The 26378-nt window shown below is 37.0% G+C and overlaps 1 protein-coding gene across 2 annotated transcripts in view; it reads left to right on the top strand.

The window, feature by feature from the left end:
- Nucleotides 1-26378, top strand: part of tmem104 (transmembrane protein 104) — a 56152-nt gene that overhangs the window by 26124 nt on the left and 3650 nt on the right. For both annotated transcript variants that reach the window (XM_051888758.1, XM_051888757.1), the window contains exon 9: nucleotides 7592-7685. In XM_051888758.1, the coding sequence (XP_051744718.1) occupies nucleotides 7592-7685 (94 nt within the window). The remainder of the gene's footprint in view (nucleotides 1-7591; nucleotides 7686-26378) is intronic.

Raw genomic sequence — 26378 nt, forward strand, 5'->3', positions numbered from 1 at the left:
AGTTTATGTGCATATCTTATGTCTTAAAAAGGGCTTTTCACACTGTGCTTAACCCCGGGTTATTGTTGCTCTAAACACCGCTTTTAACCCCGGGTAAATGAACATTTCACACTTGTAATTTAGAAGCGGGGTTAGCACTGCTTTTTACTTGGGGTTATGAAACCCTGCTCCACTTTTACGGCGTTAACTCCGCATTGTGGTGCCAAACTTGTACAGTGTGAAAAAAAAAAAAAAAAAAAATTGCGTACTCATATTCGCGTGCTTCGCAACGCTGCACGTTGTATATAAAACAGTAAATTCAGCATTCAATGAGTGGAAAAATGTCAAATGCTGACAGAAAATGTGACAATTTGAGTGAAGAAGAGACCATTTCATTCTTACCTTTTTATAGTCTGAAATATCTATTCAGGATACACTCGATAGTAAAGTCGGCAATATGAGGACGCTCACAAATATGTAAATAAGAACGTTAACCCAGGGTTTAGGAATGTACATTATGGAACGTCAGTTTATTAATACCCAGGATTAATTATTAACCCCGGGTAATTTGTGAGCCGTGTGAAACGTGAAGCAAGATAACCCAGAATTATATTTACCCGGGGTTTACAATGACCCAGGGTTAACTATTACAAGTGTGAAAAGCCATAATAAGTTTAAAAGAAACTCAAGAAATCTCATTTAGATGAAATGTTTTAGGGTTATAACAAATAATCCAGCTGTGTTTTTTTCTTTTCTTTTTTTTCTTTCTTTCGAGTGGTTAAGCTTTGTTGTTGTACATCTGGGCTTCTAATCAGCAGAGTGCATGTTCAAACACTGCATTTGTAAAAATTCAGCTATCACTGTTGTGCCCTTGATCAAGGCACACATCCTCAACTTGCTCCAGGGGGACTGTCCTTAATACTCAAGTCATGTCAGCCCCGATCTTGATGAGAAAAAGATCCTATTCTATTTAGCCTTCGTTGAACTGGACAAAACTGAGATCTCTATGGTTATGAGAGAACTAAGTGCTTTGGTGAACTTGACACAGTATTACAAAGTCATGAGAATTAGTCCTGCTCCTCAGTGGCTCCCGCTGTTTTAGAAAGGTTTCAGGTTTGATTCACACCATAGTTGCCAGTGTAACCATGCTGTAAATGACTCTAAATGGATGAATGGTTTCTTTTTAAAAATATATAGACATTATTTTTTTTACCAAAGGCCTGTAGGAGAGAGCTGTTGACCCATGAATGGCGGAGTAATGCAACTGTCCAGACTTAATGAACACCGCCTGACTCACGACAAGCTCTTCCACAGTGATTTATTGGCTCTGTGACCGTTAGAATACAGATTGTGCAATATGAATGAGTGTAAGGTGAGTTAGACCCATTACAACAGACTTTATGATCATATGTAAAACTTTTTGTTTGAGCCTAAATCTTGAGTTTGTGGTGTGTAATTTAAACGAGTCTTGAAAGAAGCCATCTAGCATTTATTGGTCTTAATTTTAAGCTTTAAATATGAATGTTCACTGTACAATTTAGCTAGGTTTTGTCAGTTAAGAAAAGTTATTTTTAGAAAATTTTATCATAGATGGAGACCAATAAGGAAAATGTGTCTGGAACAAAAAACAGTAGGTGGTCTTTTGGACTTTCCTACTGTCAGATTCAAGCAGACAAAACCAATGATGTCTCCAAAGAGTCAGATACAGCATTGATTTTATGACACTTCCTGTCTTAATATGGAAATCCACTGGAACAAACAAATATTCATGTTTTCTGTTATTGTAAAGATCAATATGCAGGAAGATCTGTCTTGACAGCTTTCAGCTTTCCTGGAGTTCTGGGCATATTTGCTGCTTTTTATAAAATGTTTTGCCTGGTTGGTTTATTGGATCATCAGAAATCATTGGGGAGAGACTGTATGAGTCAGAACTTGAACCCTTGTCTCCCTCATGGGATCTAGGGGCCTTATGTTGAGCGTCCTTTACCCCTGTCCTATGGCTCTGACGCCTGTAAGTTTTTTAATTAAGTAGCAGTGCTATTTTGTAATAAATTCATGTACAATATCTGTTCTAGACCGTGCCATGTTTGACTTTGGAATGATCATTTAAGCTCATTTCATTGCAAATTAGTTTTTTTTTTTTTTTTAATCAGTTGTTGTTGTTGTGTATCATGAATTTGTATTATGTTTAAATCCAGTGTTCAGTTTGTGCCAATATGCTGACCTCAAACCATAACAATGCCTTAATTGCTTTTCTTACTTCTTGAAGGATGGGTCATGCTGTGGTTGCATTAATTTTTTTTTTTTTTTTTTGCTTTCTTGAATGCGTTTGTTACACATCCATTTATTCATTAATTGAGCTCTTAATTGTGGCAGCTTATTGCAGCTCATTTTGGAGGTTAATGATGCTTCAGCTTGACAGATACAGTGAGCTGAAAAAAAAGCTCAATTATGGAGTCATTATTGGTTCACAGTTTTTACACTGGCTTTGTAGCTTTTATTCTGCCTGTTGTATGGAATTATTAGCCTGTTTTACAGTAATGGCTTTAAATTTGAGGTCAACTGCAAGTCAGAGGTTTGTGGGAAGTTCAGGTAATGTAACATATGAGCTTAAAGGGTTAGTTCACCCAAAAATGAAAATTCTGTCATTAATTACTCACCCTCACGTCGTTCCACACCCGTAAGACCTTCATTCATCTTCGGAACACAAATTAAGATATTTTTGATGAAATCTGATGTCTCGGTGAGGCCTGCATTGCCAGCAAGATAATTAACACATTCAATGCCCAGAAAGCTACTAAAGACATATTTAAAACAGTTCATGTGACTACAGTGGTTCAACCTTAACATTATGAATTGACGAGAATACTTTTTGTGAGCCAAAAAAACTAAATAATGACTTTATTCAACAATATCTAGTGATAGATGATTTCAAAACACTGCTTCATAAAGCTTTGAAGCTTTATGAAGCCCATAGTATGGTATTTGTGTAGTATTAATAATAATAATAATAATAATAATAATAATAATATTATTATTATTATTATTATTATTATTATTATTATTATTATTATTATTATTATTATTATGTCTCTTTAACTTTAGAGAGTTTTAGATAGTTTGTGATAGATAGTGGTTCTGTTCTGAGTAAAAATTGTTAAATATTATTCTTTAATCTCTCCATTCTTTTAGCTGATGTAGTAGCAGCGTATCTGCTTTCCATTTGTTGATCCTGTCTAGAATGTCTAACAAAGATTAGCACTGGAGACAAATGCCACTGGGATCTTGACACTGTGGGGATGGGAAATATAATCCCTCTTTTGCATGTTACTATCAGTTGAGCTATAATCCCACATTCTGTGCCGCCACATGGGCTAACCTAGAGTCCATAGACACAAAAGTCCCCTAGAGCTGTCCACACTTGGTATGAAGTTAGGGGAGTACATTAAGAAGAAAACCGTATACTGGTTTTGCTTACTGTACTCTTTCAACAGACGATGACAGGTGTTATAAGCCGTGTTTCCACCACAGGAACTTTCCCCAGGAACTAGGGACTAGGGGTGGTACTCTCTGTGAGTTTCGACCGCAGGGACCAGGGTCTAAATGAAGTTCCAGGTAAGTCCCTCAGAGAGTCCCTGCTCGCAAGGTAGTACTTTTTCAAAGTTCAGGAACTTTCGAGGGTGAGACTTGGGCACTGAACATGCTGATTGGTTGAGGTCAGGCAGCATTTTGATTGGTTGACTCCATGCAGCATTTTATTTCAACCACCATTTTTAAAAGTATGTTGCAGTGCGTGCAGTAAGAGTTCTTTGCTATTCGAATCAACAGTGGAGTTTAAAAAATACGACAGATGGACCGCTTATATGCGGAGGACGAAATCCAGATGGAACTGGAACGCACACAGTCCTATGTCACCGGACTAGCCTTCCTAATCTTCAAGGTACTTTAGACCACAATGAAAACGTAGACAGCAACAGGTCTGGGGGGAAAAAAGTTCCTGGGACAAATTTAGGTGGAAACACGTCTATAGATTGGACAGTTTCTTGAGTCCTACCTTTTACCGAATTATGTAAGGGTGAATTATATACTTCTGCAATTCCATTTGATGCTCCAAGTTGCACAAAAATAGTTTTTCCAAACAGGAAACTGAAAAGGTTATGCTAATGTCTCTGTTGCTCAGATATTTGTTATCCTGAATTTGACGTGTTGTGCCATGACACTGTCAGCATCTCCTGGTGCCAAATAACGGTCCTCAACTGTTGGTTTCATTTCACTCATATTGATGCGATAAGTCAAGTCCTGCTTTTCCGTCAAGCTATTCACCTTTGCATTTTCTCATTTAATTTTTTTGGCTTATCTCATTTCAGTCAAGTGTTGGTTTTAGATGAGCTCAGTATTGCTGAATTTGTTATCTGATATTGCTTTAGGAACGTTACAGTAATCCGAAAGAAGATACCCAAATCTGTCAGAATGTCCCAATGACCACAATTTTTGGCCAGCAAAAGGTCAAAATTAGCATGGAAATTCTCTCAATGTTTACCCAGCAACAATATTTTGATCCCAAAAGATAAAATATTAAGAACAACATTAAATGTGCGTATTCCTTTTTAAGAAAAGAAAAGAAAAGAAAAGAAAAGAAAGGAATAAAAAAATTCTAAATATTCTGCAAGGAAGTTATTAGAATGGCATACTACCATACTACATGTACTACAATATTTCAGCATTATCCAATATCTATATTTTCCACAATGTGTTTTCCCCCTGTATGCATGCATAGTATTCTGAGCACACAGTAATATACAGTTTTTCCTACAATGCACTGGCAAGTAATATCAGGCACAATTTTTCTAATATAAGCCACAGTCTCCTTCATGACATATTATTTCTTTGGACTGCTGAACGTTTTATTTAATGTTTTTCTTTTATCCAGTTATAATGAAAATAATGAAACCATTGAATAAAATCTATAATAGTGATTCTTGCCTTAGCAAACAGTGCTAACACTTCCGTGGCTTGGGGTTCATGCTTGGCTATTTTACACTATTAGACTGTTAATGAGCTCTGTGTTCTGATAACAAGTACAGTATGTCACAGTGCCTCTCTGTCTCTCTTCATGTCATGTCTGAGTCACCCAGCACCCCACGGCTCTCACTCTATCTGCTTCCCCTGATGCCCTCTCTGCCTGGCCCTGTCCCTCCATCTCTCCCTTCACTCCTATCCATTGCCAAACTTCCTTCCTGTTGTCCTTTCTTGGCATGCGTTGTGCACCAGCGTGCCAATGTTGCACCATTTTTACTATCAGCACCAACAACACTCGTAGAATGGGACAGGGAATGGAAATCCATTACTATCGCTCTGCCCTCCTGGCATGTGTGGACGAGCTCCTGTCAAGTTTCCAACCTTTCTGCCAGCGTCCCTTTTCAAATCGGAAACTGCGGCATATGTTATAAGTTAGGCTTCGAATAAGAAACAACAGCAGGCCTGGCCATCAGGGCTGAGATTGGTTGGTGTGTTACCATAGACATTGCTTCCAATAAAGAAACTGAGCTGTTTATTTTATTTATTTTTTTGTCGACAAGAGATTGCATATGGTATTTTATGGCCATTCTGGAATGTAGAAGTTCTTCTCAGGAATAGATATTTATGGTTAGGATTGTGTGTTGCCAACCACCATGAAACGACAGGGTTGTATATTTTTGTGTGGTGGGAGTGATGCAGGCATGCACTTCGATATAACTCATGCAGACAGAAATGCATTATCGGAATTTATCAAAGTGAATTTCTTGCTCGGTTCTCCCATTATTCGCGTTATTTGTTGTTCTCAGGTGCCTTTTATATCCCTCAGGTAAATAATGACTTATGGCATAAGTTAATTAATAATGTGTAATTAAATGTGTAATTAAAGGTATATTGTCATTACTTACACTTATTATTATTATATATATATATATATATATAATTTATTTATTTATTTATTTATTTTTTTTTTTTTTTTTTTTTGTAATGACTGTTAAAGACCTTTTTTGTCTTAAGGGATGTTTAAAATCTTCAACATCTCTCCTTAAATTATCATACAACTCCAAACCTTTTCCTGCTTACAGTTTAACTTCTGCCATATTGTGTCATGTCCCATTACAACCCTTTATAGAAATGTCATATGAATTTAGAGCCTTCTGCTCTTTTGTCTTGTCCCTCCAGGGCTTTTTTCAGCTGTTGCCAACCTCTCTGTCAGCTCTTTTATCAGGACAGACGTTCAGGCATCATGATGGACTGTTATCTCAGCCTCATCCTATCTGACTATACAAAAACCAAGACACTTCTCACCTCTCAAGATAAAGTGTGAATGGTGTCATGATGATTTACTCTTCACTGTTTAATGAGAGACATCCATCAATAATGTGCAGTGAATTAATTAGAACAAACTGCAGTGTGTTAAATTGTGTTTTTGGCCATTAATCTGAGTCAGATTAAACACTATTTAACACTGAGTCAGATTAATGGCCAAAAACACAGTTTAACACACTGCAGTTTCAATCTAAATTAAATCAGTTTACTTAAATTCACATTCTTGTTCTGATTGTGAATGAAAAGGGTCAGATTTTTATTCAGTTGTGTTCAGAAACAGAGAACTTATCTGTATGCTAGGGGCCTGAAAAACCAAATCATCATATGCAAAATAGTGAGTCAGAACTTCTGTAATGTACCAGAAGGAGGCAGCTGAATCAGATTAGAGATTACTTTTAAGTAAATATTACCAGTGCGGTAAACAAACACATGAGTCAGGAATATTAAAATGTATTTTAAACTCTTGCTTTAACAGTGATTGTGGGTTTTTTTTTTATTTATTTTTTTTTTTTTTTATGGAAATTGAAAAATCACACCTAAAAATAGACAAGCAGTTTCACAGGTTGGAGGCGTTTGCCATGTGTTTAGGACAGATGCCTTCATGCCATAAATTAACTATGCTGTAAGATGATAAGCAAGCATGATGGGAAATCTTTAAAAACACAAAAGGTATATGAAATGTGAGTAGCAGTGGTAGTAGTATTTGGACATTTCTGATCCAGAGTAAACGCCTTGCTTGCATGGTTATGCACACCAGGACTGGGAGGTCCAGTTCTTCTTGCAGCTGTCTGCGAAGATGCTAAAGTCTGTAATATACATATCAAAGAGACTGGCACGTCTCTCTTTAACACTCAACCCAATGTAGTTGATTAGAAATGAGTCATGAATCTACACGCTTACACAGCAGAACATAAAAAAGAAATTAAATGTGTACCATATAAGTCATGAGCAGGCCCGTGCAGACTCTGTGCCCGCAGAGCTCAGAGAAAAGCTTCTCAGGTTCTGTAGAATTGGAATTAATGAATCCCTGCCCATTTTATACACGTAATTTATGGCTAGAATGGGCATGTCTACTAATTTTGGCCTTTTAGTGCAGTTGGTCTGTCTACATCAGGTTGAGATGTTCATGTTTGTAGGATATTCTACTGTGAACCATGTGAAACCAGGTTTGCTAGTTATTTAAAGGTCAACATATGACAGAATGTCTACTGAGATTTACCTTGGTTGCTTTCATTGACATGTTTTCTGTATTTTTATTTCATTTCAGGCTATCTTCACACTGTTGTTGGGGCCCTTCACCTTTTTTAATGCACAGAAGACCAAATACCTCCAGATCCTCACCTCTTTAATGAGATGGATTGGTAAGTTGCTTACTATTTTATTTAATTTTATATTTTATTTCATTTTTTTTAATTAGATTTTTATTTCATGCAATGTACAAATAATGTTTTTGTTATCAGGTTGCAGCTAAACAGCCTATTGAATTCAAGATGTACCTAATGGACAAAATAAATTACATGGTGGTTTTAAATGTTTCTGCAAGTAACTAGGTTTTGCGAAAGCTTCGAAAATATCTGTAAAGGACAAGTGCATTAATTGAATCTATCTATCGACCGTTCTATCTATTGTTCGTTCATTCGTTCTATATATCATTCGTTTTATCTATAGATCTATCATTTGTTCGTTAGTTCGTTCTATCTTTAGATCTATATTGTTCGTTTGTTCATTTGTTTGTTCGTTCGTTCTATCGTTCTTTTCTATAGATCTGTCGTTTATTTGTTCTATTTATAGATCTATCATTCGTCCATTCATTCATTCTATCTATAGATCTATATATCATTCTTTTGTTCATTTGTTCTATCTATAGATCTATCGTTTGTTCGTTCATTCATTCTATCTATAGATGTATCTTTCGTTCGTACTATCATTAGTTCATTATCTATAGATCTATTGTTCATTCTTTCTATCGTTCGTTTGTTCATTCGTTCAATCTATTGTTCGTTCGTTCTATCCATCATTCATTTTATCTATAGATCTATCGCTTGTTCATTCATTCTATCGTTCGTTTTATCTATATAGATCTATTGTTCATTCATTCTATCGTTCGTTTTATCTATATAGATCTATTGTTCATTCATTATATCTATAGATTTATCGATCTATCGTTCGTTCATTTGTTCTATCTATAGATTTATCGATTTATCGTTGTCTATAGAGCTATCATTCTATCTATAGATTTATCGATCTATCGTTCGTTCATTTGTTCTATCTATAGATTTATCGATTTATCGTTCTATATAGATCTATCATTCTATCTATCTATCGACTTATCATTCTATATATAGATCTATCATTCTATCTATCGATTTATCGTTCTAGCTTGCCTCTCAGTGGTACGCCATCATGGTTAGTACATTATTCCCCTCCTCAGCATTGTAGCTAGGGTCTGTCCATCAAAAATGCGTCCCGCTCTATGCCTTCGCCTTATGTCTCCCTCATACTTCAGCCTGACAGCCTAGACAGGCCATCTCAGGCGTGATTGGGCAGTCAGTTACCAGACGACAGGCCTAAAATAAAACCGCCCATCCTCTCCAGCCACTCAAATCACAGCTGCACTGAATCGTGGCTCCTGCTCCCATGTGCATGTAGTGGTGAATAAACATACCATGTACAAAGAACACATATTCTTGCACAAATATTCTCAGTGCTCATAGAGCTTCAAAGAAACAACCATATGCCCTTTTGCTCTCCTTTCTCTCTTCTTCGTCTCATTGATTCACAGTGAGACGTGAATGAGTCATTGTTGGTTGGATACGTTTCCTAACAGCTCCACAGGCACTAACAAGGCAAAAAATGAAGGCAGTTGTTAGAGAGGTGTAGGTTTTGGTAATGCTTGGAGAGTGGTGCTATGCAGCATCATATAGCAATTACTCAAAATTTATGTATCAAGAAATGTATAGACAGACTACAGAAATCTGCTGATTAGCATGTGCACCCATATTTCAGCCATCTGTGTTTTAATGTATTGCCCATTTAAGGGCACTATAACCTGAGGGGTGAAGTAGCTCATCCTGCTTGCTTCAGCAACATATACTGCTGAATGCAGGTGATGAACTTCACAGCAGTGCTGTTATTTCTCAATCTGTTTTTCCAGGACATGTTCATGTTCTTTTAGTCAGTTGAATCAATATGGGGTCATTTGCACAGTGTATGTATTATGTATGATTCCACTCGATCGGGAAAGACATCACTGGTCTAGCTGGTTGCTGTTTGCTTCGTACTGCAGTTTTTTTTTTTCTTTTTGCAGGAATATATCATTGGTGCCCTGCAGGAAAGTGGTCATCGTTTTTGTATGTGTCCTACTCTTATCTTTCTCTATTGCTGTTTTTCCTTTGCCTGTTCTGAACCTCCAGAGAGCTGAAGTAATTATTTGATAATGCATTCTTCGCACTTTTAGTCTATAGTGTGATTTAGAGCCATTAAGATATAGAACTAGCGTATCTATGTGCCCTAAAGTATTAAAATGTCTTCAGTTCACTCTTTAAACCAGGGATGTAAAAAAAAAATCTTAAATACCTTGCTTGGTATAAACTCATTTTACAACATAACATTGAATATCATCAAATTTATCCTGAAAAAAATCTTTTTTTTTTTTTTTTTTTTTTTAACATTTAAACATTTAAAAGAATCAATTGGTTTGTACAAGGTTATTCAGATATTCTGCAAGGGTTACTTGTTAATCAGTCTCCCGGGCAGAACAAAATTGATTCACAGGCAAAACAAACAAAACCTTCATCATTAAACAAAAACAAAAAGACAATAAATGAAAAGCTTGACTGGAATTAATGTGATCCAGCAAGGGTAGGGTTTTAGTTTCCTTTGTATGACCCTCATTATCATAAACATTTGGACATTAAATGTGCAGAGTGATCCATGAACTATTAATTTTATATGAATTAATATTAAAAAAAAAAGAGTCCTATCTATGATAATGGAATTTATAAGCCAAATGAAAATGACTACTTTACCATAGACTCACCATAGATTGAGGCACTGGTATTTATCCTTGAGGAGGAAACTAGGTAGACAACAGCTGCCATATCTAATAGGGATGTGCCTGAAACCTAAATCCAAATTTGTAAAGGCACAGAAAATGAAAACGTATTCTATGGAGCCCCTAAAGGGACATGCTTAGACTTGCTGCAGTAGTCGGTTACATTACAGCACATCAGATTTCACTTCTTACGTGACAATGGTAAGGAGAAATGACTGACAGGATGATGGCGTAGAATTTGGTGCGCAACAGATCCTGAGCATCATCGACAAGTCTTGTAAAATGTGTGGTCAGTACCACCTCTCCCTTTACACAGAGTACGCATGATCGCAAATTTCGAAAGTGATAGTAAATAGTGAGCGTGCATTCAAAAGCATTCAAAACCCTGCATTTTGATAGCGGCTCCCTGATGCCCGCAAATTATACACAATATAATTACCCAACTAGATAACTGCGAGAGAACGCAAAAGCATTAAAATAAATTTTTTCCTCCCATCTCATTTTTTTTTTTTTTTTTTTTTTTTTTTTTTTTTTTTCATCACCATGTCCCTTTAGGGGCTCTGTAGAATGCGTCATTTGCAAACATAGTAGATATTCAGCTTCGGGCACATCCCCAATATATAGTAAAGCATGCGTTTAGTTTGTAGGATATTTCTGCACAGACATTATAATGACCAACATTTGCAGTGAATATAATGTGCCTTTTTTATTTTGTAAGCTGTCTTAAAATAGTTCCAAAAAAATTTTTTGTTTATTTATTATGCAGCTCTCTGAAATACTTGATTCTGATTTGTCAGTCGATGTATTCTATGGATAGATATTTTTGTATAATAATGCTAAACTGTATATTTCACTGTCCCTGGCAACTAATTTCCTACATATCGGTGCTAGTTTCATGTCTCTCGTATCAGTCCACAGACTCTTTCTTCCCACATAATACAATAATTTGATCTCAAATCAATATCTCATGTCCATTTAATTTATTTGGTAATAACAAGGAGAATGTACTGTCAAGTAGTCATTATCCCAAAATAAACCCCTTCAGAGTGATACAGGATGCTTTCAGGCCCTGGCAATCCTCTTAGGGTTTATTTTGTAATATGACCAGTTGAGTGTACTTTTATTCATTATATGCTGTATTTACTAACCGATTAATCATATATAGTGCTATTATTTTACACTGAAACAAAGCTGTCAAAATTCCCTCAGTGTTTTCTAACATTTTTCCACATTTTTTCCCCCTATCATTCAATTCAATTCAATTCACATTTATTTGTATAGCGCTTTTCACAATACATATCGTTTCAAAGCAGCTTTACAGAGAATGCATGTCAACATTACAATTTAGAGAATGCAGTTAGCTAACAATGTAGTAATTTAGGCAATTTAATTTGCAATCACTGTTAGCAGTTTAATTGAAGGTAGAAGCAATGAGCTCCTGGAAATAATGAATTACATATTAACAATAATTAGGATATATAGAAATTTGGGAATGTGCACGTTGATCCAGATGTTGCGTCATCTGAAGTCCTCGCAGGAGTTGGCGCCGTCTCTTCAAAGGTGTTGGTCATCTGAGGTCTTCTTAAGAGGCTGGACCCAAACTGCAAAAGCTGATGTACTCGGGGCGTCCCGAGATAAAACAGATAAGCAAATGGAGAATAAGTAGCGTAGCTGCTGTTCATTATATTAAGCAAAGATAGTCATGTGCAATTGATCTGATATGAGATGCATTATGTGAATGCTTGGCTAAAGAGATGCGTCTTTAATCTAGATTTAAACTGGGTGAGCGAGTCTGAGCCCTGAAGATTATCAGGTAGGCTATTCCAGAGTTTAGGAGCCACATGTGAAAACGCTCTCCCTCCTTTAGTGGACTTGGATATCCTAAGTACAACCAGAAGTCCAGAGTTTTGTGATCTTAAAGAGCTTGTAGGGCGATAGAAGATTGGTTAAGTACACAGGAGCTAAACCATTTAGAGCCTTATAGGTCAGTAGCAAAACTTTATAATCGATACGGAACTTAATAGGTAACCAGTGTAGAGATGATAAAATTGGTGTTATATGATCGTATTTTCTTGACCTGGTAAGAACTCTAGCAGCTGCATTTTGGACTAATTGTAGCTTGTTTATTGAGGATGCAGGACAACCAGCTAGTAATGCATTACAGTAATCTAGTCTAGACGTCATGAAAGCATGAACTAATTTTTCTGCATCAGAAACAGATAACATATTCCATAGCTTAGCAATGTTTCTGAGGTGGAAGAAGGCTGTTTTTGTAACATATGAAATATGATTTTCGAAGGACAAGTTGCTGTCTAATACAACACCCAGGCCTTAACTGTCGAGGATGGAGTAACAGTACATCCATCTAAATGCAGATTGTAGTCTGACAGATTCTGTGTACAGGTTTTTGGTCCAATAAGTAATACCTCAGTCTTATCTGAATTTAATAGAATTAATAGAATTCATCAATTTCATTGATGAATATCGGAATATCTGCACATTAGTGCAGCCATCCTTCTCTATTCATTTGAACCAGACAAACTTCTCATGCTGATTTCTAAAGATTTGTCAATGGGTTGGTCAATAGGTTGACCAGTCGCCTATCAAATCTTTTCCTCTTTTCATTCACTCTTTCCAGTCTTCTGCTTTTTCCCATGATCCTCTCTGCTCTCAGTCATTACTCACAGCAGACAGCAGGACAAGCAGGCACGTCCCTTGTGTGCCTGTTCACCCATAATGCACAGGAGGAGAGACTGTGCCTGCTCCTGTGTCAAATGAGATGTGGTAAGTAGGGTTCGGTTCAGTTGGCGCCAAGGGAGCCACTTTGTGTTTTAGACTCAGTGCCATCTACTGCCAGTGCCGTCACTCTCCTAAACCTTACCTACCAGAAAGTGGAGCTCAATTATTAGCTCAATGTTCACAACAGCCTCATACTTGACTTAATACTGCTTGTTGTGTGTCGTTACTCATCTAGGCACAGATATAAGACCTCAGCAGTCTCAGAACCCTTAGACTCTCAATAGCTCTTTACAACCACTTGTATGAAATGCATGAAGCGGCTTGTTTATCAGGAACACAGATATGGCGTCTTGTATGCAAAGCTCTGGATCTTCGCATGCATTATTTAAAGGCACTTTTATTGCAGGGGTAATTTAAATGGGAAGGATCACCTCCTCTCAGCACTGAAGTAGAGAACATTTATCAGCTTTTGACATGGAGAGCGAAATGAGTCAGTGAGGTTGCCGCTTTAATTTATATTTAGTGTGAACGTTGAGGAACGGACAAAGAGCGTGTGATTACTCACTGGAGATTAATGACTTCATGTTGCATTGCTGTGGTGGGCTACAGGACATTTCTTGGAGACTGCATTACTGTTAATGGTGCTAGAGCAAGGTGCTCAAGACTCAAGTCTGTGTTGTTCAGGTTGAAGATGTCATTGCATCATTATATACTTTCCAGTAGAGCGTGGCGCTACAATTTCATGGGTTCAATTCTTAGGGAATTCATGTACTAGTAAAAAATAAATCACTTGGATGCAATTTAAGTCGCTTTGGATAAAAGCATCTGCCAAATGCATAAATGTAAATGTAATGTAAGGAAAAGTGTAGATATAAAGGTGATATTTCTGTAGTAGATGCAAAGAATCAAGTGTAGATGTGCTGCCTTTACGGCATTTTGGAATAATTGAGAGCACATATGAACGCCACCAAAATGCTGTAATTGCTAGTTTGATAAAAAAATAATAATGATGGCACAGAAATTTTGACAGTTTTCATAACAAAACAACATTTCTAATGCAGAATTTGGAACAAACAGGGCTTAGATTAAGCCAGGATTAGGCCTTAGTTTAATTAAGATATTTAAGTAGCTTTTATAAACATGACTGGAAAAACATTATCTTAAGACAAAACAATGGCACTGGCATATTTCAAGGTATGTCAGTGCAAGTTGCTTTGAGGTAAAACAGCTCAAACATGCATTTTAGTCTGGGACTAAGCTTAAGCCTTGTCTTTGAAAAACGGGGTATACTTTATTTTTTATTGCGCTGCCTTTCTGCCTTTTGGGACGTGATTGGAACTGAGGTGCCTGGTTGCTGAACCCACGCCCACCTAGCTTGACGTGATCATGTTGGCAGACAAAGGAGCTATCTATCTATCTTAGATACTATCTAAAATATTAATAAAGATAACATATCTTTTGAAAGTTCTAAATGTTTACTGTCAATATATGTTTTTTTTTTGTTTTTGTTTTTGTTTTTACGATATACAGGTGCTGGTCATATAATTAGAATATCATCAAAAAGTTGATTTATTTCACTAATTCCATTCAAAAAGTGAAACTTATATATAATATCCATTCATTACACACAGACTGATATATTTCAAATGTTTATTTCTTTTAATTTTGATGATTATAACTGACAACTAAGGAAAATCCCAAATTCAGTATCTCAGAAAATTATTACTTAAGACCAATACAAAGAAAGGATTTTTAGAAATCTTGGCCAACTGAAAAGTATGAACATGAAAAGTATGAGCATGTACAGCACTCAATACTTAGTTGGGGCTCCTTTTGCCTGAATTACTGCAGCAATGCGGCGTGGCATGGAGTCGATCAGTCTGTGGCACTGCTCAGGTGTTATAAGAGCCCAGGTTGCTCTGATAGTGGCCTTCAGCTCTTCTGCATTGGTGGGTCTGGCATATCGCATCTTCCTCTTCACAATACCCCATAGATTTTCTATGGGGTTAAGGTCAGGCGAGTTTGCTGGCCAATTAAGAACAGGGATACCATGGTCCTTAAACCAGGTACTGGTAGCTTTGGCACTGTGTGCAGGTGCCAAGTCCTGTTGGAAAATGAAATCTGCATCTCCATAAAGTTGGTCAGCAGCAGGAAGCATGAAGTGCTCTAAAACTTCCTGGTATACGGCTGCGTTGACCTTGGACCTCAGAAAACACAGTGGACCAACACCAGCAGATGACATGGCACCACAAACCATCACTGACTGTGGAAACTTTACACTGGACCTCAAGCAACGTGAATTGTGTGCCTCTCCTCTCTTCCTCCAGACTCTGGGACCCTGATTTCCAAAGGAAATGCAAAAAATTTACTTTCATCAGAGAACATAACTTTGGACCACTCAGCAGCAGTCCAGTCCTTTTTGTCTTTAGCCCAGGCGAGACGCTTCTGACGCTGTCTGTTGTTCAAGAGTGGCTTGACACAAGGAATGCGACAGCTGAAACCAATGTCTTGCATACGTCTGTGTGTAGTGGTTCTTGAAGCACTGACTCCAGCTGCAGTCCACTCTTTGTGAATCTCCCCCACATTTTTGAATGGGTTTTGTTTCACAATCCTCTCCAGGGTGCGGTTATCCCTATTGCTTGTACACTTTTTTCTACCACATCTTTTCCTTCCCTTCGCCTCTCTATTAATGTGCTTGGACACAGAGCTCTGTGAACAGCCAGCCTCTTTTGCAATGACCTTTTGTGTCTTGCCCTCCTTGTGCAAGGTGTCAATGGTCGTCTTTTGGACAACTGTCAAGTCAGCAGTCTTCCCCAGGATTGTGTAGCCTACAGAACTAGACTGAGAGACCATTTATAGTCCTTTGAAGGTGTTTTGAGTTAATTAGCTGATTAGAGTGTGGCACCAGGTGTCTTCAATATTGAACCTTTTCACAATATTCTAATTTTCTGAGATACTGAATTTGGGATTTTCCTTAGTTGTCAGTTATAATCATCCAATTTAAAAGAAATAAACATTTGAAATATATCAGTCTGTGTGTAATGAATGAATATAATATACAAGTTTCACTTTTTGAATGGAATTAGTGAAATCAACTTTTTGATGATATTCTAATTATATGACCAGCACCTGTAGATGCTCCAGCACCAGTAATTGTAATTTGTGTCGGGTGTGCAAATAACAACATGAAAAATCAAACGGGACTTCATACCTTTATAATGAAATAGCGATCGCGAGATGAATCCAATCCGTGGCACTTGGGTAAAATGTCCATGAGTGTCCATTGAAAAACAAAAAACAGTACTTTTTGTCCACAAAAGCGTTAAATCCATGAAATATTGATATATTATCCATTGTTTGCATCACATTTCTTCTGAATGTTCTAGAATGATCTGCTCTACATCATCGTTCTTCAAGAAATTATGCAACCTGAGCAGCGTTTATATTGTAAAACTGTATATGATCATATATATATCTCACAAACAAATGAGCCCACGTTCATAGTATAATTTTTCAAAACTAAAACTGCTGCATTTTGAAAAATTATTCTAAATAAATTATATTATTATCCAAGCAGTGCTGTCTGAGTTTTATATCCTCCCGCCATTGTCATTATAGTAAATCTGGTGAACAAAACTTTTAGCCAATATCACGATCCAACAACGTGTGTTCTGTTTATCTTCCGCATGCGTGCACATCTACACAGACGCACATCTGTCTCGAGTCTCGACCATTAACGCAGCAAGTCATATTATTTTATAATTGTATATATTTTTATTTTATAATTGTATAAAATAATCCTGAAAAAAGCACAAACACAGCAGAGATGCCAAATTCAGCAGCTGGAATTAGCTGAGGTAACATGACGGCTCTCAGACAGCAGCGGCAAACCTGTCACTCAAGTGGCCACTCCCTTAATTATGCAGGCTTAATATAATTTAAACGGATGAGTTATAAAAAAATCCCCCCCCCCCTCCTCAGAGTTGTCATGAAGGTCAAAATTGGCTGTATAGACCAAAACCACAATTTGATCCAGGCTGTAAACATGTTTCTTTTCTGCTGTAAAGTTGGCCATTTTAACATGGGACTCAATGAGATTCTGCTCTCTTTTGGAGCCTGTCTCTAGTGGCCAGTCGATGAATCGCAGTTTAAGTCACTTCCATATTGGCTTCAAGAGAAACTGGGGGAGGTTGCCGCTTGGTATTTGTACGTGAAGCCCTGCAAGACCCGCATTTGTTGCCCCGCATTTGTTGCTTGTAACCTCATGAAACATGCTCCGATTGTGGAAAATGGCAAATTGTTAATTACTGCAGATTCTCACGATTAAAAGTCCAAATGTCCAAAATGTCTGTGCAAACTCATCTGCGTCTTATCGCAAGGTATTCCTCACGAAGTTACGACACAAAACCACAGGGGCTAACTAAAATCAGATGTAGATTTCACATGGCGTTTTCACTTATAACTTCATGAAACATGCATAGATCGCAGAAAATGGCACAACATTACTTACAGTGGATGCTCCCGATTTAAATGAATCCAAAATCCACATAATCCCTTGCGTCAATCACGAGATATTCCTCATTGAGGAACATTAGGGGGGTGTCAAGGGCTAAACAAAAAGGCTGCCTTGGTTCCAAATGCTGTAACTTTTGATTACTTTATACTATCACCACAAAATTTGATCCAGATGCAGCTCACATGTAGGGGAACTTCACCAGAACTGTCCTCCTACCTTATTACCTTTTGACTCTCCTTGCTATAGTTTGAGTTATGAGTCTTTACTTTTGTGTATGTCACTTAGGAAAGAAAACTCTAAAATGCCTTCAGGGCTTAAAGAGTTAAAACAAAAACAATGGAAAATATGCTGTTTTGTTTACCATTCTTGGAACAGTGTTTTTTGTTGTTGTTTTGTTTTTTCTTTTTGTATCGCTCGTTCTGCACTCAATACATCACAGCTGCGTATTGCCACCTAGTGGATTCTCCTATCTCAACATTTACTGTGTGTGTGTGCGCTGTTGTATGCACACCTTCTCAGCAAAAAAATTGAGCTGCATGTGGACTGTGTGCGTGGACGTCCGCAACCCCTCCTGATGCTGTAAATTCCGTCATGCGGACAGTGTGCAGAACATGGATGCCTGAAGTTTACTTTGGGCTTAAATGAGTGCATCAAACAGCGGCAATTAAGCTGAAGTTTAACGAAAGACTTGCTTGTTTTCAGGATGACCTTTTTGAGAAATGAAAATACTCAGAATTTATAGCATTTACAGATGTGAATATAACTATAAAATGTAAAGTATCCCACAGAAGCTCACTCTGTGACCTCTGCCACTAAAGCAATATTGAGATAAAGTTCTTTGTGCACAGTGCACAGACCTGATTAATTGGTAATAAAATTGGCTGTCAGTTATTATTTTATTAATTTAATATTTTATTGATTAGTTGCAGCCCTACTTCAAATAGACAGTGAACAACATTGCCACTAAGGATATAGCTGCAGTACTATTTAAATGTTAAGAGTTTTTCCCTTATTAACAGGCGTCCATTGAGAATCAGACTTTATAGTGTTTTTATTGGTTAGATATAGTGTAAAAAAGTGGGTCTGGAACAGCATCAGTGTGGGATATTCTGCAGCAGTGCAGTCTCAAGGTGTTCTGAAATATAGCTGTGCCTTAATGAATACCGCAGGCAATGGTTCAGCTCATAGAGCCTGAAAATTGCTCTCAAGGAAAATGCGTTGGTGTCTCTCATTTAGCAGGGCCTGCAATATGGACAAGCTACAAACTACCATACACTGCTTTCCTTAACAGACCATAAAACCACTCGCTCATTTGCTTGAAAATTTCAGAGGATCATCAATTGGTCTAAAATGGCTTTGGCTATCCATATTGTGGATGCTCTCTACATGGTTTCCGGTCTAAACTGTAGTAAAATAGATGTCTTAAATTTTGCACTCTCTTAAGTCTGCTATGTATTGATGTCCACATTTGCCTCCTTAATGAGTTTCTGTTAACTTTAATTACTTTAAAAATTAGATGCAGTGTGCTGTGTATTCAGCCTCTGTCACATGAGCATTTTCAATTAACAGAACTATATCACAAAGACAGTCCAAAAAAATCAATTCAAGTGATTTTGGCAGCACAGAATAGAATGTAGTATAGGGGTTAAAGGATTACTTTCAAAATAGATTACTTTCAAATGAAAATTAACCCAAGCTTTACTCACCCTCAAGCCATCCTAGGTGTATATGACTTGCTTCTTTCAGATGAATACAATCTGAGATACATTAATAAGTATCCTGACGCATCCGAGCTTTATAATGGCAGTGAGTGGGATCAACAAGTATGAGCTGAAGAAAGTGCCTCCATCCACATCCATCCATCATAAACGTTCAACCTACACGGCTCCGGGGGGTTAATAAAGGCCTTCTGAAGCGAATTGATGCGTTTGTGAAAAAAAAAAAAAAAAAATCCATATTTAACAAGTTGTGAAGTAAAATATATAGCTTCCGCCAGACCGCCTTTCGTATTGAAAGGCAGTCTTGTGGACAAGCCATGTGGAGTACACGTTTATGATGGATGGATGTGGATGGAGACACTTTCTTCAGCTCATAATCATTGGTATCGCTCACTGCCATTATAAAGCTTGGATGCATCAGGATATTTATTAGAAATATCTCTGATTGTGTTCATCAGAAAGAAGAAAGTCATATACACCTAGGATGGCTTGAGGGTGAATAAAGCTTGAGCTAATTTTCATTTGAAAGTAAACTTATCCTTTTAAAGATCTGGGCTGGGTACTGAACCAGAAGGCTAATCCATGGACAATCACCATTGTATCCCCACCCACCCCCAAAGTATGACATGTTTGTCCTGAACCAGTATTCCTGTCAAACAAACACGCTTCTAAACCTACGGGTGGCTGTATACATAATGGATATAGTGTGAGACGTTTATATATATATTTATTACTAATATTTATTTATAAAAATAATTTTTATATTTAAAAAATTAATTGGATATTGGTCATGATTGTATATCGGTCATAATATACAAATCATATACCATAGAGATCGATTGGGGTCGGTATAACTTTCACTGAAATTTTTGAAAAGAAGTCTCTTATGCTCGCCAAGGTTGCATTTATTGATCAAAAATACAGTCAAAACAGCAGTATTATGTTAATATATTTTAAAATGTAATTTATTCCTGTAATCAAAGTTGAATTTTCAGCATCATTGACTGAATTTTCAGTCTTCAGTGTCACATGATCCTTCAGAAATCATTCTAATATGATGATTTGCTGCTCAAGAAACATTTATTATTATTATCAGTGTTGAAAACAGTTGTGCTGCTTCATATTTTTGTGAAAATTGTTGATATACCTAAAAATAATTGTTTAATAGGAATGTTCCAGGACAAGCAAGCGTGTTGATCCAGAAACATGTCCTACTTGGCAAAATCATGATTACTTTAAGTTGCTTTGGATAGCTAAATAACTAAATTTATGGATAATGATTGATGATACTTTCACAGATGGGATGTTTTTGACGTCTGCCTAATGTTCTCGGCAATCATCGTTCTCCATTCACACTTGATGGTCGCAGTTGGTCATGTGACTCAACATCTCATGGTTGCTTTGTTAATGAAGAGTGTCCTTCAAAACCCAACACATCATCCCTGTAGGGAAGCTTTAGCAATCAGTGTCATTTTGATTGTAATGCCATGACATGTTTGACTTTGCTGCATGAATTGATTTAGCCCTTTTCCTCCTTGTACCTGTGTGGTGTCTTCCAACTGGACTCTGCTGCCGCTGGTGTCAGATACAAACATATCATGATGAATAAGACTTGAAGACACAGATACCAGTGGCATTTTCAATGGCCATCAGCATGTACACTGAGGGAATTTATAGCGTGTGATGAATCGCTGTGCCGGGATGCAATCACATCTCATCCCTAAACAACAAAAGGCCTCTGTGCTGAAGGTTAAGCGCCTATACAATGACTTGAGTTGTGTCATGAGATGTCAGGAGTATTTGGATTAAGTGTGCCCTTGATTTCTCCCCCCCTCCTATTCTTTTGGTGTGGTTGTTATGAAAAGGCGTAATGCATTTTGAATCTCACTCCATCCCATCCATGCTTGTACCCTCTCTGGTTGGTTTATTGGCTACATTTAGCTGTCTCTGACGTTTCCTCCAATGATTGATTAAGCATATTGCACGTGAAGGTTGCCTGTTATTGCAGTTGTTGCGCCTTTGGCTTTCTGTTTTGTGTATTTTTCCGTCCTTTCTTAGCTGACATGTCTGTCATGCTAACAATACTTCTACAGCATGCAGATGTGAATTTCTAATATTATATTCTATAATGCAAAAATTAATATTCAGTAAATAATTGAATGAAGAAAAAATATATATATATTCCCTCATGGTCAGTGGTTTTATGTTTTCATTCCGTCTGTCTGTCATTTTTGTTCAGACCAATGCAAAAATTGGACCTAATTTTTGTGCTCTGTTGTAAATTTTCATAAGTTGATGGAAAATAAGCTCATGTACATTTTAAACAATGAAGCGGATAAGAAGCTATCTAGAATTATTCATGGAGCAGATAAAATACCTAATAATAATCATTTATCATTTTAACTCATCCCTTTTCTTAAAAAGGGTTTAAAGGCTTAAATGTTAGGTTTATCTTTTTACAAAACTTTTTTTTTTTTTGTCAAAACTTTATTTGAATTTATAAAACGGTTAGTTCCTGTCCTTGATTCTGATCAAGGACAATAGCTTTGGTCAATAGCTGTGTGGTCAATAGCTGTGTTTTATTCACGATAAAACACGTCTATGACGCTTCACCCAACGGTTCTGTGTATCACTACACAACACCCTTAGCAACCACACTTAGAAAAGTATTGTGAGAAAGAGATCGAGTGAGCGAGTTTATTACCTGCATTCAGATTTAGCATTTTCCTTCAGGTCAGTCCTATGTTCATAAAAAAAAAAAAAAAAAAAACTTTAAATGTCCAATGTATTATCTTGTCCTTTTAACAGTTAAGGGGTTTTCCCGTGACTGACAGCGCTAGTCAAAGCATTTGTCAGTTGTGTCTTGTTCCGTGTTCACTACAATTCAGTCTTTTCATTATAAAAGTCTTTACCACTGACTGACACACTCATAAAGACTGTCTTTGCTGCCATCTAATGGTGTAATAATGTAACTTCTGTTGATGTTCACGGTCAGGGACTATTTTTTTCCGGCGGAAGGAAGGCTTTTAGTAAGAGTTTACTTCATGAAAGTTGCATTGATACATATTTCTGGCTTTAATATTTATATTGTCATTTTTTTTTTTTGTGTGTGTGTGTGTGTGTGTGTGTGTGTGTGTAACCGTTTTATAAAAGAAATAAGGTACTCGAGGCTAATGCTGTATCATGAATAAGTCACGGCTGAAGGGGTTGCAGGCTTCGCGTCGTCCCTAACAACGTCCTTCAGCCGTGACTTATTCATGATACAGCACAGCCTCGAGTACCTTATTGCTTACATGTAGCAAATGTTAGTACGTTATGTTCTTATTTTAATGTTCATGCAAACAAAAAGTACATCATGCTGCTAATATATTTGTTGTTTGTTGGTTTTCAGTATAAAACTTGAAAATGAAATGATTTCAGTGTGTATTGGTACTTTTTGAACATTTCCATTTTTCCATACTATATGAACATTAATATTTGAACAATACCTTGATAATATTGAAAACTGTGATCATTTTATAATATAATAGATATAATAGTAAAATAACATTTTCATTCAGTTTTATATTATATTATATTGTATTATTTTTTATTAATCAGTAATTTGCTTTTAATTTTGCATATGATTGCTGTGGTATGGTCACATGACATCTAGTCATCTCTAGATTTGGTGTAAAATGAGACCTTACTTTCATTGTATGGATTCATTGTTTGTCACTGCTTTTTTCCCCTCTTTATTCTTTGTTTTGGTTACTTGCAAAACCTTTCTAAAGTCATTTGTAATGGTTATTTGGTTGTCTATATACATGAAATGAGTTAATTTGTAGTTTTACTGCAGCTCAGTGCGAGGGCGGCAGGATGCAGTCTGTCCTGAGACATGTACTCTTGTGCTGCAGCATCACTTTGATTACGTTGTTCGTTTTTTGCAGCTAGTGAATTATTTATTCCCCTTACATGCAACCTGCCCTTGATTAATAGACTGAGATTAGTGGGACATGCTCTCTGCCCCTTGTTTGCAGCCAGAATGTTTTTTTTCCTGCCAGGAAGAATGCATCTGTTTTAAACACTGAATGAGCATGTGTGTGGACACCTTTAATGTTAATGGAGACCTTTAGGTCAGAACTGCTGTCGGGAACACCTCCGATTAATTGCACGTCAACTGGACTCTCACATGTGCCGAAGGACCCAATCCATTTTCCCCTTTGAATCAGATTACTAGCATTTTACATTTGCACATGTAGTCTTTAACCTGGAAATGTGATGCATTAGAAAAGAGGATGAGGACTGGTACAACTGGTATTTTATTGAAGAGGGAAGGACTCGGCTCTACAACAAGAATGTCAGCTTCTTTTGGGACTTTAATCCACAACAAAATTGTAGCTGGTAAAGACCAGAGGTTTAATCAGTAGAGTACAGTATAAAGGCCTGTTCACACCAAGAATGATAACTATAAAGATAACTGTAACGATAACTATATTTGCGTCCACTCCAACAAACGATAGCGGTCTGTTTATTCTAAGCTTATGCGCTGCGGTTTCAAAGTGTGTACAACATGTTTTTGCTGTTCTTGTTGCACTTACACGGCATGCTATGTTTTCAGTGAATCTAGCTAGTGTAATCGATCTGATCTAACAGTGAATTTAGCTGACAAAGTCAATATAGTGGGATATAAACAGCAACACTTTTTCACTGTAACTTCAAAGGAAGCAAGACAATGTTGTCGAAACTAGCGCTGGATACCTGAGGTAATTTTATGTTACACTGTTTGCTAGCCTGGCATAATGATCTCATTGGTAATACTTCTGACCATTTATTCCGAGGGTATGACCGATTGTTTTCCATATATCCATTTTCTTTAAAGTATCCTTGAAAAGGGGGTTTGACTTGTCAAAAAGTGGTGGCTTTTTCTGGACCTCGGCAATTAACTTCTCCACAATGTCATCTGCCATTCTGAATGCGCGAGCCCTTAAATAAGAATGGATTCTGATTGTCTGTCAGTGTTTTATCGTTCAACAGCTGGGAAAAAAAAACTTTCTGAAAGTGATCCCAACGATATCATTTCTCTATATCATTATTGTTATAGCTGTGGTGTGGACAGTGCTATTCTTTTATATTTAGATCTCTTTATCATTATCTTTATAGTTATCGTTGTTGGTGTCAACAGGCCTTAAGAATATAACCATGTTAAGTGGGTTATAATCTGTATTTTATTTTTTATATAAAATTACTTTAATGTCTTTGCTCTGCTGTATAATAACTGCCTGAAATCAGTTTTAATTATATAAATCTTTACATAATGATTTCCAGGAGCAGCATTAAGCTCTCTTGCTCTAGATGTTTGAGATAACGAATGGTGTAGTCTTTTGGGGCTTTTACCACCTGGTTCCTCGCTCTACCTGGTTGTCCGTGAAGGGACCACCGCCTAGAGGAGTCACTGGTCTGTTCTAACCAGCTCAGCATTTTCCAGCAGCCCATTAGATCCTTAACAATCTCATCTTGTTCAGCATTGATTGCAACATTGATCAGATTAGAAATACAGAAAGACAAACATTTTGAATGTTGTTGTTTTTTCCTCTATAAATTCAATATTATACAAATAATGAAGAGCTTAAATGAGACGAAAAGATTAGAATTAGGAGACTTAATAATAAGGGTGCTTTATAAAAGGGCTTTTTGCTGATTCTGACCTGTGGCTGTTTCTGTGTGCAAACCAATTAGTCAAACCTAACCCAGAGTTCAGTGTTAATAATGTATGTCCATTGGCGCATGAGTATGTGTGTGCACGAATACAGCGAATACAGTGATAGCTTGCACCATGGTGGAAGACTTATACAATTGGTTTAAGATGGAAAGTATACACTTTTATACAACTTTTAAGACTGGTTTCTTCATTTGTTTGGACAATGCACTTAATTTTCATGTAATGTCTACATTGATTGTTATAGTAAAGTATGTGCATTCATTTTTCCAGAAGTCTCTTTTCTGTTTCACTATTATAAAATGACCCAAAGTCAACTTTAGGGCTTTTCACACTTGAAATATTTAACCCTGGGTCATTGTAAACCCTGGGTAAATGGAATCCTGGGTTATCTTGCTTCACGTTTCAGACTGTTCATAATTTACCCAGGGTTAACAATTAATACTGGGAATTCATAAGCTGACGTTTCAGATTGTACATTCCTAAACCCTGGGTTAACGTTCTTATTTGCATATTTGCGGTGTCAGTGTCACTGATTGGATAAACCCAGATCCTGACCTGTTTACATAAGCTCTAGCATTGCACATCCTCATATTGCTCTTTTTCACTCAAATGTCACGTTTTCTGTCAGCATTTGACATTTTTTCCTCTCAAACGCTGAATTTACTGTTTGTATACGAGGTGCGGTGTTTCTGTGAATGTCCAAAGCAGGCAAATATGAGTAAGCGATTGGTTGTCTGTTGCTAAGCGTCTAGCTGTAACATTCTAACACTGCATCGTTTCACACTGTACAAGTTTGGCACCATAATGCGGAGTTAACGCCGTAAAAGCGGTGCTAACCCCGCATCTAAATTACAAGTGTGAAATGATCCTTTTACTTGGGGTTAAAAGCAGTGTTTAGAACGACGATAACCCAGGTTAAGCGCAGTGTGAAAAGCCCTTTTTTATACCAATTAATTTCTATTATTCACTATTCTAAAATGACCCAAAGTCATCTTTTTATACCAAAGCATTACTATTAAATGGCTAAAAAGTCTGATTTTACAGCTGATTGGCCCATGGTTTGTGAACACGGGATGCATTGAAACTGTGCATCATGCCAGTGTTTAAAGACTCAGGTTGTTGCGTCATTGGCGCAGACTTAATAAGGCGCAGACTTCCAATGTAGACACGGTTTATGAGCAGCAAGCGGTCAATGTGGACAGACCAGAACTAGAAATTTGTCCTCTACTCACGTCCATCATGGCAACTCATAAAGCACACAACATAAGTGATAGAGACCTTACTTTTCCCCATATCCACATCTAGTTGTGTCCCAAATTGATGGGG

The sequence above is a fragment of the Ctenopharyngodon idella genome, chromosome 3 (assembly GCF_019924925.1).
Source record: "Ctenopharyngodon idella isolate HZGC_01 chromosome 3, HZGC01, whole genome shotgun sequence".
Taxonomy (NCBI): Eukaryota; Metazoa; Chordata; class Actinopteri; order Cypriniformes; family Xenocyprididae; genus Ctenopharyngodon; species Ctenopharyngodon idella.